At 42.6% G+C, this 12650-nt stretch overlaps 1 protein-coding gene and 1 pseudogene across 2 annotated transcripts in view; both read left to right on the top strand.

The window, feature by feature from the left end:
- Nucleotides 1–7574: 7574 nt before the first annotated feature.
- Nucleotides 7575–8524, top strand: LOC110336764 (annotated as a pseudogene).
- Nucleotides 8525–12241: 3717 nt separating this feature from the next.
- Gp6 (glycoprotein VI platelet) overlaps nt 12242–12650 on the top strand; it is a 20695-nt gene continuing 20286 nt past the window's right edge. Inside the window, exon 1 of one of the 2 annotated variants that reach the window (XM_021219635.1) lies at nt 12242–12329. In XM_021219635.1, coding sequence (XP_021075294.1) covers nt 12296–12329 — 34 coding nt within the window. In that variant the 5' untranslated portion in view covers nt 12242–12295. The remainder of the gene's footprint in view (nt 12330–12650) is intronic. The other variant, XM_021219636.1, reaches the window with a different exon arrangement.

Here is a 12650-nt window from a genome sequence, read left to right as displayed (position 1 = left end):
GGTTGTATGTACATGACTGGAGGCCAGTGCAAGATGTCCAGTGTCTTCCTCTATCACCTTCTACCTTATTTCCTTGAGATAGGCCCATCACTGAACCTGCAGNCTGCTGGTTTGGTTAAGCTCTCTGACCACTGAAGTCTTGAGACTCGGCTGTCTCCACTTCCCAGTGTTGAGGTTACAAGCGTCTACAGCTTATGCCTATGTTTTCATATGGCTGCTGGAGATTTGAACTCAGGTTCCCATGCTTACAAGGCAAGTGTGCTTATCCACTGAGCCATCTCACCAGCCTTTTGCCTTCTTTCTTTTTAAACAAATAATTTTGTTTTGGCTGTTTGAGACTGGTTTCTCTGTTTACCCATGCGGAACTTGCTCTTTAGACTGTGGTGGCCTTGAACTCAAGGTATAGAACCTTGAGAGACTGCCTGCCTCTTTCTCTCAAGTGCTGAGATTAAAGGTGGACGACACTCCTGACTGTTCAGTTCATGTTTACATTAAAANTTCAGGTCAGGTGTGATCACAGGCAGACATATCTTTTATTCTAGTACTCAGATTTCTGTGACTTTGAGGCAATACATGTTATTACTGTGTAGAGAGAATAACATCACCTTACAAACATCACCTGTCAATAAAAAAGCCGGTGGCCAATGAGCTGAGGCAGGAAATAGGAGGTAGGACACTGGCAGGAAGATAGAAGGTTCTAGAAAATAGTAAGTATGAGTGAGAGATTCAAGAGAGACTCAGGGAGATATTGGAGATGTGAGATGGACTGAGGAGAAGGTCACAAACCAGCAGGTAGAGGAACTTGGAGAGTCACTTAGGAGATGAGAGGAAAGAAGTAGGCTGGGAAGATGTGATGTGAGGGATGCATGGTACCTGAGCACAGGTAACCAGCCACATGGTAGAATGTAGGCTAGAGTAAATGGGATTATCTTTACTTATATCTAGTCAGAGAATAGCCTAGCTAAATGGCCAAGGTATTTGTAAATATATTTGAGTGTGAGTCTTATTTCTGGGAACATGGCACTGGGAGGAAGAAACAGGCCATTACTTCTTCTTTTTCTCCCCAAAAATAGTTCCCACTGCTACTTTCCTGTTATATAATTTCATTACACTTTCAGTTTCCTACCTATCTTAAGTTCTCTTTCCTTATGGCCACCGTTTTTAGTTTCAATATACAAACTCACATAGTTTTAAAGATTTATTTATTTTATTTTATGTATATGAGTACATTATAGCTATACAGATGGTTGTGAGCCTTCATGTGGTTGTTGGGAATTGAATTTTTAGGACCTCTGCTCCCACTGGTTGGCCCTTCTCGCTCCTGTCAGCTCTGGTCAGCTCCAGTCAACTCTGCTTGCTCAGTCCCAAAAGATTTATTTATTGTTATTCATAAGTAGTGCACTGTAGCTGACTTCAGACACACCAGAAGAGGGCAGCAGATCTTATTACGGGTGGTTGTGAGCCATGGTTGCTGGGATTTGAACTCAGGACCTTCAGAAGAGCAGTCAGTGCTCCTACCTGCTGAGTCACCTCACCAGTCCCCACTCGCATAGTTTTAAATGTAAGTTTCTTACATGAGTGAAACCATGTGGTATTATCCCCCTGAGTCTGACTTACTTGGTATAATATAATGATTTCCAGTTTCATCTATTTTCTTATGGGCATCATGATTTCATTTTTCTCTCCAGCTGTATAAAGTTCCATTCTGCCTACATACTACCTTGTCTAATGTATTTATCAGTGGATGTGCATCTAAGCTGCCCTGTGTAAATTTCCTGACTGCTGTGACTAGTTCAATAGAAGTGCACACAAATGTGCAAGACCTTGCTATGTTGACTTAGAGTTTGCCAGGATTAGCTATGAAGCTCCATCCCTTTTATTAAAACAAACAGAAACAAAACAAACAAAATATAATATATTAGACACTGTATGCCAATCACTTTGTAGGCTGTTATTTAATTTAGACACGTCTTTGTAGATTGCAACGTTTTTCAGTTTCTGAATGTCATATTTGACCTCCAATTTTTATTGTAAAATTTTTATTGTCTTGTGATTGTCTTTTCTGTAGGTGGTTCACTCGGGCTCTCAGTCAAGATTAGTGTATGCTCTTCCCAGACTATCTGGAAGGAGTTCTTCTCTAACACTAGAGGACTGAGTGTTATCCTTTATGAATCACCTCCCCAAATGAACTTTGGTATTGTATTTAATTTCGCTCATCAGTTGGGTATGCTGGTCTATGCTATGCTTATGGTACCAGCTGAAGGCAGCTGAAGTCAGGAAGGTCTCAGGGTTGAAGTCATCTTGGGCTACATAGTAAGACTCTATTTTATAAGACACTACCTATATGATCAATCACATACTGTTTTGTTAGGTAGGTTCCCTATAGTTTCCTAAATACCTGGTTCTGTGTTTGCTATAAGGTAGGCACTCTTTGACTGAATGAGTGAATTAATGTAACAGACCTTTAATAACAGATCACCTCTGTTTTCTAATTGCAGGTCCAACTGGGTCTCCCATTGTGGTTTGGGTCGCAGTTGCTGCTGTCTGCTTCCTTCTCCTCCTCCTCTTCCTCTTCTGCCTCTGCCGCCATTGGGCCAAATGTAGTATGTCCCGGGATGGGGGAAGGATTAGTCTGGGAGTGGTGTATGGGGGTTGGTGGGTTCTAAGACTGATCTTTGTCTTTCTGTAGAGACCAGCAGTGATGAGACCAGGAGCCAAGTGATATATATGAGGTAGGGAAATTTGACTCTCCCAATAAATATACTTCTGCATCTCCATCTAAGACTATTGTCTGAGTACTGGAGATTGAATCCAGGGTCCCTACTGCTCTTAACTCTCTCTCTCTCTCTCTCTCTCTCTCTCTCTCTCTCTCTCTCTCTCTTTGGTTTTTGAGACAGGGTTTCTCTGTATAGCCCTGGCTGTCCTGGAACTCACTTTGTAGACCAGGCTGGCCTCGAACTCAGAAATCCGCCTGCCTCTGCCTCCCAAGTGCTGGGATTAAAGGCATGCGCCACCACACCCGGCTGCTCTTAACTTTCTTAACTCCTAAAAATTCTACTTATCTGTCATTTCTTAGGGATAATTTAACTTTTCAACTTCTTTTTACTCAGCCCGAGCCCAGCCATGGACATCGAGGAAAACAGTAAATGTAAGGTGGAGTACATCTCTCTGAGGAAAGGGATGCTTGGGGGACTTATGAGGCCTTCAGAGAAGAACAGAAGAGGCGGGAGGTGCCACTCTGTTGTGTCATCTTGCCCTCTTTCCCTAGGATTCTGTTGGTCATTTATGAAACATAAAATACAAAGCTATATAGTTTAAAGGCTCATGTGAAAGAGGCCCACTCTCTCACCTTCCCTTCCAGATGCTGAGTTGGAATGCATTCAGCCTGAGAACTGCAGCCAGGTGGACATACAGGTGAGCTTTCCCTACCTTTCTGCTCTTCTTTCCTAGAATCCTACCTAGGTATTCTCTTCATAATTTGTGTCTCACGATGACAGGTGTCTTCAGAAGAAGACTCAAAGGAGGTGACTTATGCCCAACTATGCCAAGAGAACATGGATTCACTTCCTTCCAATACTCTTCAACACACGTCTACACAGACCTGCGTATATGCCACACTCAGATTATCCCAAGAGGAGAGCCAGAACTAGCAATGAGGCACGCAGGTATTTCTTCAGCAGAAAGAGGTGCCATGAACGATGAATGAAGCTTCTCATGTTCTTCAACTCAAACCATCAGCTTGGGGATCCAATGGACTCAAGTGTGGAGAAGCTTGTTAACTGCGAAGGAACTCTGGAGCTCACAGACATCACTCAGCAAACTGTGATTCCTTGTGATTTGCTCATGTACTCACTTGTGTACCTGTCAGATGTTAACAGATAACTCTTTCCTTAGGCTCCCGTTAGTTAAGTGTATTATTCAGGGTTCTCTAGAGTCACAGGGCTTATGGGTAGTCTCTATAGAGTAAGGGAATTTGTTGATGAATTATGGTCTGTAGTCCAACTCCCCAACAATGCTCAGCAGCAGCTGTGAATGGAAGTCCAAGGATCTAGCAGTTGCTCAGTCCCACAAGGCAAGCAGGCAAAGATGAGAGAGCGATTCTTCCTTCTTCCAATGTCCTTATGTAGGCCTCCAGCAGAAGGTGTGGCCCAGATTAAAGGTATATGGCACCATATCTGGATCTGGGACTTGTTTTGTCTCATATGACCTTGAACTCAAGAGATCTCTCTGTCTTAATCTTCTGGGATACATAGCCACTATGCCTCAAGATCTCCATGCCAAGATTCAGGTCAGAAACTTCTATCTTCCAGCCTCCAGATTAGGATCCCAGGTGAGCCTTCCAGTTCTGGATTGTAGTTCATTCCAGATATAGCCAAGATGACAACCAGGAATAGCGACAACACTTAGTAAGACATCATTTCCATCGTCTACTGAAAGAGGCACAATCTAGACTCCCTTTGACTAGTGATGCAGAGCGCTTCAACAGCGTTATCCTTAACCTTGACTGTCAAGTTGATGGGTTTTAGAATCATCTAAGGGATATACCTGTAGGTGTGTCTGCAGAGCTCCTCCAGAGATATTAACTTGAAGTGGAAAGACATACCTTGAATATAGGTGATACTATTTTATGGGAGCAGGGTCTTAGATTAAATATAAAGTAGAAATGAAGTGTAACTTCATTATTCATTGATCTCTGTCTCTGCTTCCTGACTATGGATTTAGAATGTCCATCTGTATCATGTGCCTATCACTACACACCCATCTACTGTATCCTCACTTTCACTCACACCTTAAAACTTAGTCAAAATAAACCCTTGGTGATGATTATTCTCAATTGTCAACTTGATGAGATATAGTCTCCTGGGAGACTGGCCTCTACGCATAGTTGTGAGAGAATATTTTGATTAGGTAAACTGAGGTGTGAAGACCTGCCCATTGCATTCCCTTGGTTGGGCTTCTAGACTATGTAATGTAGTTGATCACAGGATTCATTGCCTTCTTATTTTTGATTGTGGGTGTGTCCCGGCCCGCGGGACATGTTATTATTATTCAGGAAGTCTCTGTAAGGAAGAAGTCTCATATTATAGTCTATATAAGATCTTGTTGTTGCTAGTTTTTGTGCATGCTGGTCAAATTACTTGTCAACACTCTTTCTTGGACCAGAGGAAAGCTTTGCCATCCCTGTGAGTCTTACATGGGGAAAACTTTAACATTACTGTCAATCTGAAGTATTAGGGTCCTTTACAGTGCTGTTTCCATGTCAACAATATACATTCTCATTATCTGTTCCTCACAGATATTGTATTTCATCATATTCATGTATGAAATTGAAAAATACATTTAAAAATTTTATTTATTAATCATTCCATTCATTTACATTTAAAATGATATCCCACTTCCAGGTTAACCATCCACCAACCCCCATCCCACATATGCCCTCTTCCCCCTCCCCTTTGCCTCCATTAGGGTGCTCCTCCACCCAGCCACCCTCTCATGCCCCACTGCTCCAGCAATCCCCTATTCTGGGGCATCAAACCTCCACAGGAACAAGAGCCTCCCCTCCCATTGCTGTCAAGCAAGGCCATTCTCTGATACATATGTATCTGGAGCCATGGATCCCTCCCGGTACACTCCTTGGTTGTTGGTCTAGTCTCTGGGAGCACTGGGTGGTCCAGCCAGCTGATGTTGTTCTTCCTATGGGGTTGCAGTTCCCCTCTGCTCCTCTGGTCCTTTCGACAGCTCACCCACTGGGGTCCCTGATCTCAGTCTGATGGTTGGCTCCAAGCATCCACATCTGCATTGGTCAGTTGCTGGCTGGACCTCCCAAGGAACCACCATACCAGGTTCCTGTCAGCAAGTCCCTTTTGACCACAGCAACAGTGTCAGATTTGGTGTCTGCAAACATTATGGATCCCTAGATGGGGAAGTCCCTGGATGGTCCTTCCTTCAGTCTCAGTTCCATTTTTTTGTCCCTGTTCTTCCTTTGGACAGGAACATTTCTCCGTTAAAAACTTTGAGATGGGTGGGTAGCCCCATCCCTTGACCAGGGGCTGTGCCTATCTACTGGAGGTGCTCTCTACAATGGAAGAGTTGAGGGGAGGCTGAGGTTGAAAAACATTTTTTGAAAGAAGAATATATAAAAAATAAAAAATAATGACATAAACTTTTAAGTAAAAACAAAACAAAGACAAAACAAACAAACAAACAAACAAAAAACCCAAAATGACCTCCAAAGAAAGAAGAGCACAGACTTTTAGAAGGAACTAACCTTCAATTTCAATTTTCAGTAAAATTACATTTAGTTCATGTAATGGACCAGACTCTATCTTAAGGATGGAAGCCATTTTATTATAATGGCAGAACAAGTTCTTCTCTGTTTGCTGCAAAACTCTAGTTGACTGTGCTTTACCTGTTTCTGGAATTTGACTTGCTTCCCACTGCTTGGAGTTTGACTCACACCTTGAATATTCCCTGATAAGATATCCTGCCAGATAACTTCAAGATGTTCAGCCGAATTCCTATACAACCAAAATTCCTCTGGAAATTCCTCAACCCTGGAAAACCCTAATCTTGCGTTTTTGGACTCTAGAAACCCTACCCTTTCCCGTGTTCAAACTCTGCTTCAGGGAGGTAGCCTTGTCTGACAGAAAATAAAGCTTGCTTTAATTTGATCAAAGAATTTGGGTGATGGTCTTTACTCTCATTGGGTGGGATTAGTATTGTAGTTAGCTAGGTTACACAGACTGGCTTGCTCTCAGATTGGTAGAGCTTAGAAGACTGGATGGGCCCAGGGTTTGGGTATATGGGAGGAGGTACAGAGACCTTCATTATGCTGGAAGGGAAGAAGTTTTTGCATTACTATTTAATAATAATAACAATAATATCAGTAATAATGATAATAAATAGTACTGTGCATAGGTATATTTATGCCAAGGCCCAATGTGGAGGCCAAGGAGCAAGTTGGTGGAATTGGTTCTCTCTGTCCACCTTTAGGTGGGTTCTGCAGATCAAACCCATGTCATTGGGTTTGCATGGCAAGCCCCTTTACCCACTGAGTTAGGGATCAAATAAAGGTCATCAGACTTGGCAGCAAGCACCTTTACTTATTAAACCATCTGGTTAGCCTCCAGTGTGTGTTAGTTCTTAAATAAAATTTGACATCGAAGTGAAGTAGACTTATAAGTTCAGGTCTGGTAATTCTTTCCTGGGTATATAGTGGTGTGTTGCTTATTAATGTGCCATTTCATTCAACTGTGGGTCACATATACAGTCGTGGTCTTATATGATTGCAATATACCTAAGACACTCCTATTAACTAGTGACCTTGCAGACATTGTAATTTGGTGGCTCAATGCATTATTCTTGTTTTAACAGACCTAGTGCATTTTTGGTCATACAAAAATATAGCAGGTACCGATATTGAACTTGAGTTGGAAGAGGCAAGTCCTGCCTCAAAAGGGAGGGCCATGATCCAAAAGAACCGGAGCAGCTGAGGAAGCTGTTTATTGGTGGTCAGAGCTTTGAAACCACAGATTATAGCTTAAGAGAACATTGTGAGAAATGGGGGCACACTTACAGACTATGTGGTAATGAGAGATCCTCAAACAAAATGTTCCAGAGGCTTTGGTTTTGTGACTTACTCTTGTGTTGAAGAGGTGGATGCTGCAATGTGTGCTCGGCCACACAAGGTTGATGGGCGTGTGGTGGAGCCAAAGAGAGCTGTTTCTTGAGAGGATTCTGTAAAGCCTGGTGCCCATTTAACGGTGAAGAAAATTTTTGTTGGTGGTATTAAAGAGGAAACGGAAGAATATCACCTGAGGGACTACTTTGAAAAGCATGGCAAGATTGGAACCATAGAAGTTATGGAAGACAGGCAGAGTGGGAAAAAGAGAGGATTTGCTTTTGTAACCTTTGATGATCATGACACAGTTGATAAAACTGTTGTTCAGAAATACCACACTATTAATGGGCATAATTGTGAAGTGAAAAAGGTCCTTTCTAAACAAGAGATGCAGTCTGCTGGGTCCCAGAGAGGTCGTGGAGGTGGATCTGGCAACTTTATGGGTCATGGAGGAAGCTTTGGAGGTGGTGGAGGAAACTTTGGTGGAAGAGGTGGCTATGGTGGTGGAGGTGGTGGCAGCAGAGGTAGTTATGGAGGTGGTGATGGTGGATATAATGGATTTGGAGGTGATGGTGGCAACTATGGTGGTGGTCCTGGTTACAGTAGTAGAGGAGGTTATGGAGGTGGTGGACCAGGNTANGGAAACCAGGGTGGNNGATATGGTGGTGNAGGAGGAGGATATGANGGTTANAATGAAGGAGGAAATTTTGGTGGAGGTAACTATGGTGGTGGTGGTAACTATAATGACTTTGGAAATTATAGTGGACAGCAACAATCAAATTATGGACCCATGAAGGGGGCAGTTTTGGTGGAAGAAGCTCAGGCAGTCCCTATGGTGGTGGCTATGGATCTGGAGGTGGAAGTGGTGGATATGGTAGCAGAAAGTTTTAAAATAAAACAGAAACAGCTGCAGTTCTTAGCAGGAGAGAGAGCGAGGCATTGTCAGGAAAGCTGCAGGTTACTTTGAGACAGTCGTCCCAAATGCATTAGAGGAACTGTAAAAATCTGCCACAGAAGGAACGATGATCCATAGTCAGGAAAGTTACTGCAGCTTAAACAGGAAACCCTTCTTGCTCAGGACTGTCATAGCCACAGTTTGCAAAAAGTGCAGCTATTGATTAATGTGCAGTCCTGAGGTATTTTATCTGTGGTAGCTTTGTCTTTTTCTTTTCATTACATCAGGTATATTGCCCTGTAAATTGTGGTAGTGGTACCAGGAATAAAGTATTAAGGAATTTTTAACTTTTCAATATTTGAGTAGTTCAGTTTTTCTACATTTTAGTATAGAAACTTTAACAAAATACAGTTTTGAAGGTGTTTCCTTGTGAGTTAACAAGTAAAGAAGATCGTTGTTAATTACTATTTTGTATGAATTTTGCTAAAGTTAACTGTAAAGAAACACCTACTGACTTGCAATTTAAGGGGAATCTATTCTCCCCATTTCCAAAACAATGATGAATGGGCACTGACATGTGGAGAGAATAGATATTTGTATGTTTGCAATGTGTGTTTTAGATAATTAGAATTGGGAAATAAAAATAGCATATTTGTGAATTTATTAGCATTAAGATTACCTTCAAATGAAAAAGATCTCAAAAGTTAAAAAAATATATAGCAGGTGCCCATACTTTGTATAGTCAAAACCAATTCTTTGTGGTAATCCACCACCCGTCTCTTTCAATATTTCTGCCTCACTCTTCCATGATGGTTCCTGAGCCTTAGGAGAAGGGGATGTTATTTATTTATTTATTTATTTATTTATTTATTTATTTATTTATTTATTTTTGAAATTGTGTCACAACACAACGGGTCTCACGATGACATCTTCTCACACATGTATCCTGTACTTACCTCACATTACCTCCATTACTTTCTCTAGTCACCACTCACTGGTTCACTTCCTCCTCCAAATCGTCTCCCTTCAGCTTTCATCTGCTTGTATATTGAAGACAGTTCCATACAAGTCCATTAAATGTGCATAGAGTGACGTTTGGCCAATTGTTGCTTATAGTCCTTCAGCAAAGGCATTTGGATATAGTCTGTTTGGTCATTCTCGGGAAAGTGGTGGAGGATACTGTGGTAAAAGAAGGTAAATGTCCTACAGATTATAGGGAGATGATAAACTCATAGCATCCAATGCACAGATGAGTGACTTTTACACCGGTGTACAGTGTACGTCTTCATATACATGTATCATGTACTCTGCTCACACTTACCTCCATTACCTTCTCTAGTCTCCTTTTTTAAAAAAGTTTTTTATTGTTATTTATTTACATCTCAAATGTTATCCCCCCTCCTAGTTTCCCCTCCAGAAGCCCCCTCTCCCATCCTCTCCCCTTGTTCCTATGAAGGTGCTCCCCCACCTACCCACCCACTCCTGCCTCACCACCCTAGCATTCCCCTGTGCTGGAGCATCAAGCCTTCACAGGACCAAAGGCCTCCCCTCCCACTGATGCCAGATAAGACCATTCTCTGCTACATTTGCAGCTGGAGCCATGGGTCCCTCCATGTGTACTCTTTGGTTGGTGGTTTAGTCCCTGGGAGCTCTGGTGTGTTTGGGTGGTTGATATTGTTCTTCCTATGAGGTTGCAAACCCCTTCAGCTCCTTCAGTCCTTTCCCTAATTCCTCCATTGGGCTCTCCATGCTTGGTCTAATGGTTGGCTGTGAGCATCCACATCTGTTGGGTACCACCGCCACTTTCCCATCTCCCATTGCTACACACTTCTGTTCAATTTCCTGACCCTGTACATCTCCTCCCACACCTGATTCTGCTCTCCTTTTTTCCTCTTCCTCTCCTCTCTTCCCCCCAAGTCCCTCACACCCCCTCCTCCTGTGATTATTTTGTTCCCCCTTCTAAGTAGGATTGAAACACCCACACTTTGGTCTTCCCTCTTCTTGAGCTTCATATAGTCTGCAAGTTGTATCAAGGGTATCCTGAGATTTTTGCCTAATATCCATTTATCAGTGAGTACATACCATGTGTGTTCTTTTGTGACCCTGTTACCTCACTCAGGGTGATATTTTCTAGTTCCATCCATTTGCCTGCGAATTTCATGAAGTAACTGTTTTAATGGCTGAGTAGTACTCCATTGTGTAAATGTACCATATTTTCTGCAGCCATTCCTCTGTTAGTCTCCTCTTCTTTCAGATTTACTTTTATACATGTATGCCATATGAATGAAGGTGCCAGCAGAAGCCAGAAGATGGAACTAGATTCTGTGGAGCTGCAGTTACACACGGGTGTTAATCCAGACAATGCAGTTGTTAAAAGTTAGCTGAGGTCCACTGGAAGATCAGCAAACACTTGACCTCAAAGCCTTGCCTCTTGTCACATTCTTTCCTCTTCCTCCTTTACTTTCCCCTCTTCCCCTGATCTTCTTTTTGTAACCTCCTGAGTCCAATTAGTGCTGTCCATACACACATAGGTGTAGGGCCAGCCAATGAAACATGGGCAAACTACCATAGTTCAACCACTGAAGAATGATGACTTTCCCTCCATTAGCAGCCATCACCTACCAAATGCTCCTCAATTAGGCGTGGGATAATTAAAAATTAACTTCAATTATATATATGCATGTAAATGTATATAATACATATAATAGGTGGCAACAGACTCCAAAGAGGGAATTGGATTCCTGGGAGCTGGAGTTACAGGCTAATGTGGCATTAGGGACTGAGCTGCGGTCCTTTGGAAGATCACTAAGTGCTTTGAACTTCTAAAAAATCACTCCATATGTCAGGAATGAGGTATTTTTCACCTTTTGGAGTTATAACGATCCTGGTAGGTATATGTATTTGAGAGGGCACAATAAAGAAACCACCTAAATGTCTGCTCCATCAGGAGGGGAGGTTTTTATTTTTTATTTTTTATTTTTTTATTTTGAACAAGACAGAGTGACTATCCAGAGGCATCTGGGAGAGTCCAGCCTAGGGATTAAAAAGAATCAGACAGGACTTGGCCAGGGCTAGAGCAGGGGAAATAGCAGGGAGTATGGAAATAGCAAGAATAAATGGCTGTCTAGGAGAAGGAGAGTCTGGGACTTGAGAAGGGCCAGGATGGTAGTGTGGGGTTTTGAAAGGTATAATAGCTACGTGTGAATAGAGACTGTAGAAGCCTGGAGACCAGCGTGGGCTTCGATATGCAGCCATAAGTATATGCCAATGGAGCGGCAAGGGAGATGGCTTCTAGGTATCTAGAACTGGCTCACAAATTCTTGAGGAATGCTGACTTTTGCCTAACTTCCAGAAATTCTTCTATAGTCTAGCTTGAGCTGGGCCAAGGTACTTATTTCTGTACTTTATGCACTACCCTTTGGAGTTCAGGGAACTGGAACGACCTTTGGACCTGGCAGTCTATGAAGTATGGACTACTACTTTCCCTAGTAACCATTAGGGATTTTATGGGAGTCTAAGACACAGTTCATGCTCCTGCAGGCAGACAGATGGCTGACGTACAGCTGGCAAGAAGAGATAAGCGATGGCTTTAAAAGCTGGTGTGCAAGTCATCCTACTGAGGAGATGACCCTGTCTTGAGGATTCTCAATTAGGAAATCTGGGGCTGGTAGAAGCAGGGAGGAGGGGAGTTCTTCACCCTCAGTGCATCCTGTTCCTATGTTCCAGGCATCTACAACTTCCCTGCTTGGCCACATAGCTCAGGACTGGGTTGCAGAACCATGTCTCCAGCCTCACCCACTTTCTTCTGTATTGGTGAGTCCTGGAGGTGACCTGGGAAGTGCTTAGAACAGTCCCCATATACAAAGAAATTAAAAACATCTTGTCAGTGGTAAATTTCAGTACAATAATGGAGTCCATGGGATTACAGTTGCTGGGAGGGAAAATAGAGATGTGATATGTTTGGTTTAATTGTTTTAATTTGCTTTGGCTTGGCTAGGACACTTGAGCATGTGTTCTAGGACTGTTTACACTTTCCCCCTCTATACCAGGAACACCAAGGCTCTCTCTCTCTCTCTCTCTCTCTCTCTCTCTCTCTCTCTCTCTCTCTCTCTCTCCTCTCTCTTCTCTCTCTCT

The sequence above is a fragment of the Mus pahari genome, chromosome 19, assembly GCF_900095145.1.
Source record: "Mus pahari chromosome 19, PAHARI_EIJ_v1.1, whole genome shotgun sequence".
NCBI classification, from domain to species: Eukaryota; Metazoa; Chordata; class Mammalia; order Rodentia; family Muridae; genus Mus; species Mus pahari.
This window is presented reverse-complemented; position numbering and strand designations above follow the sequence as displayed.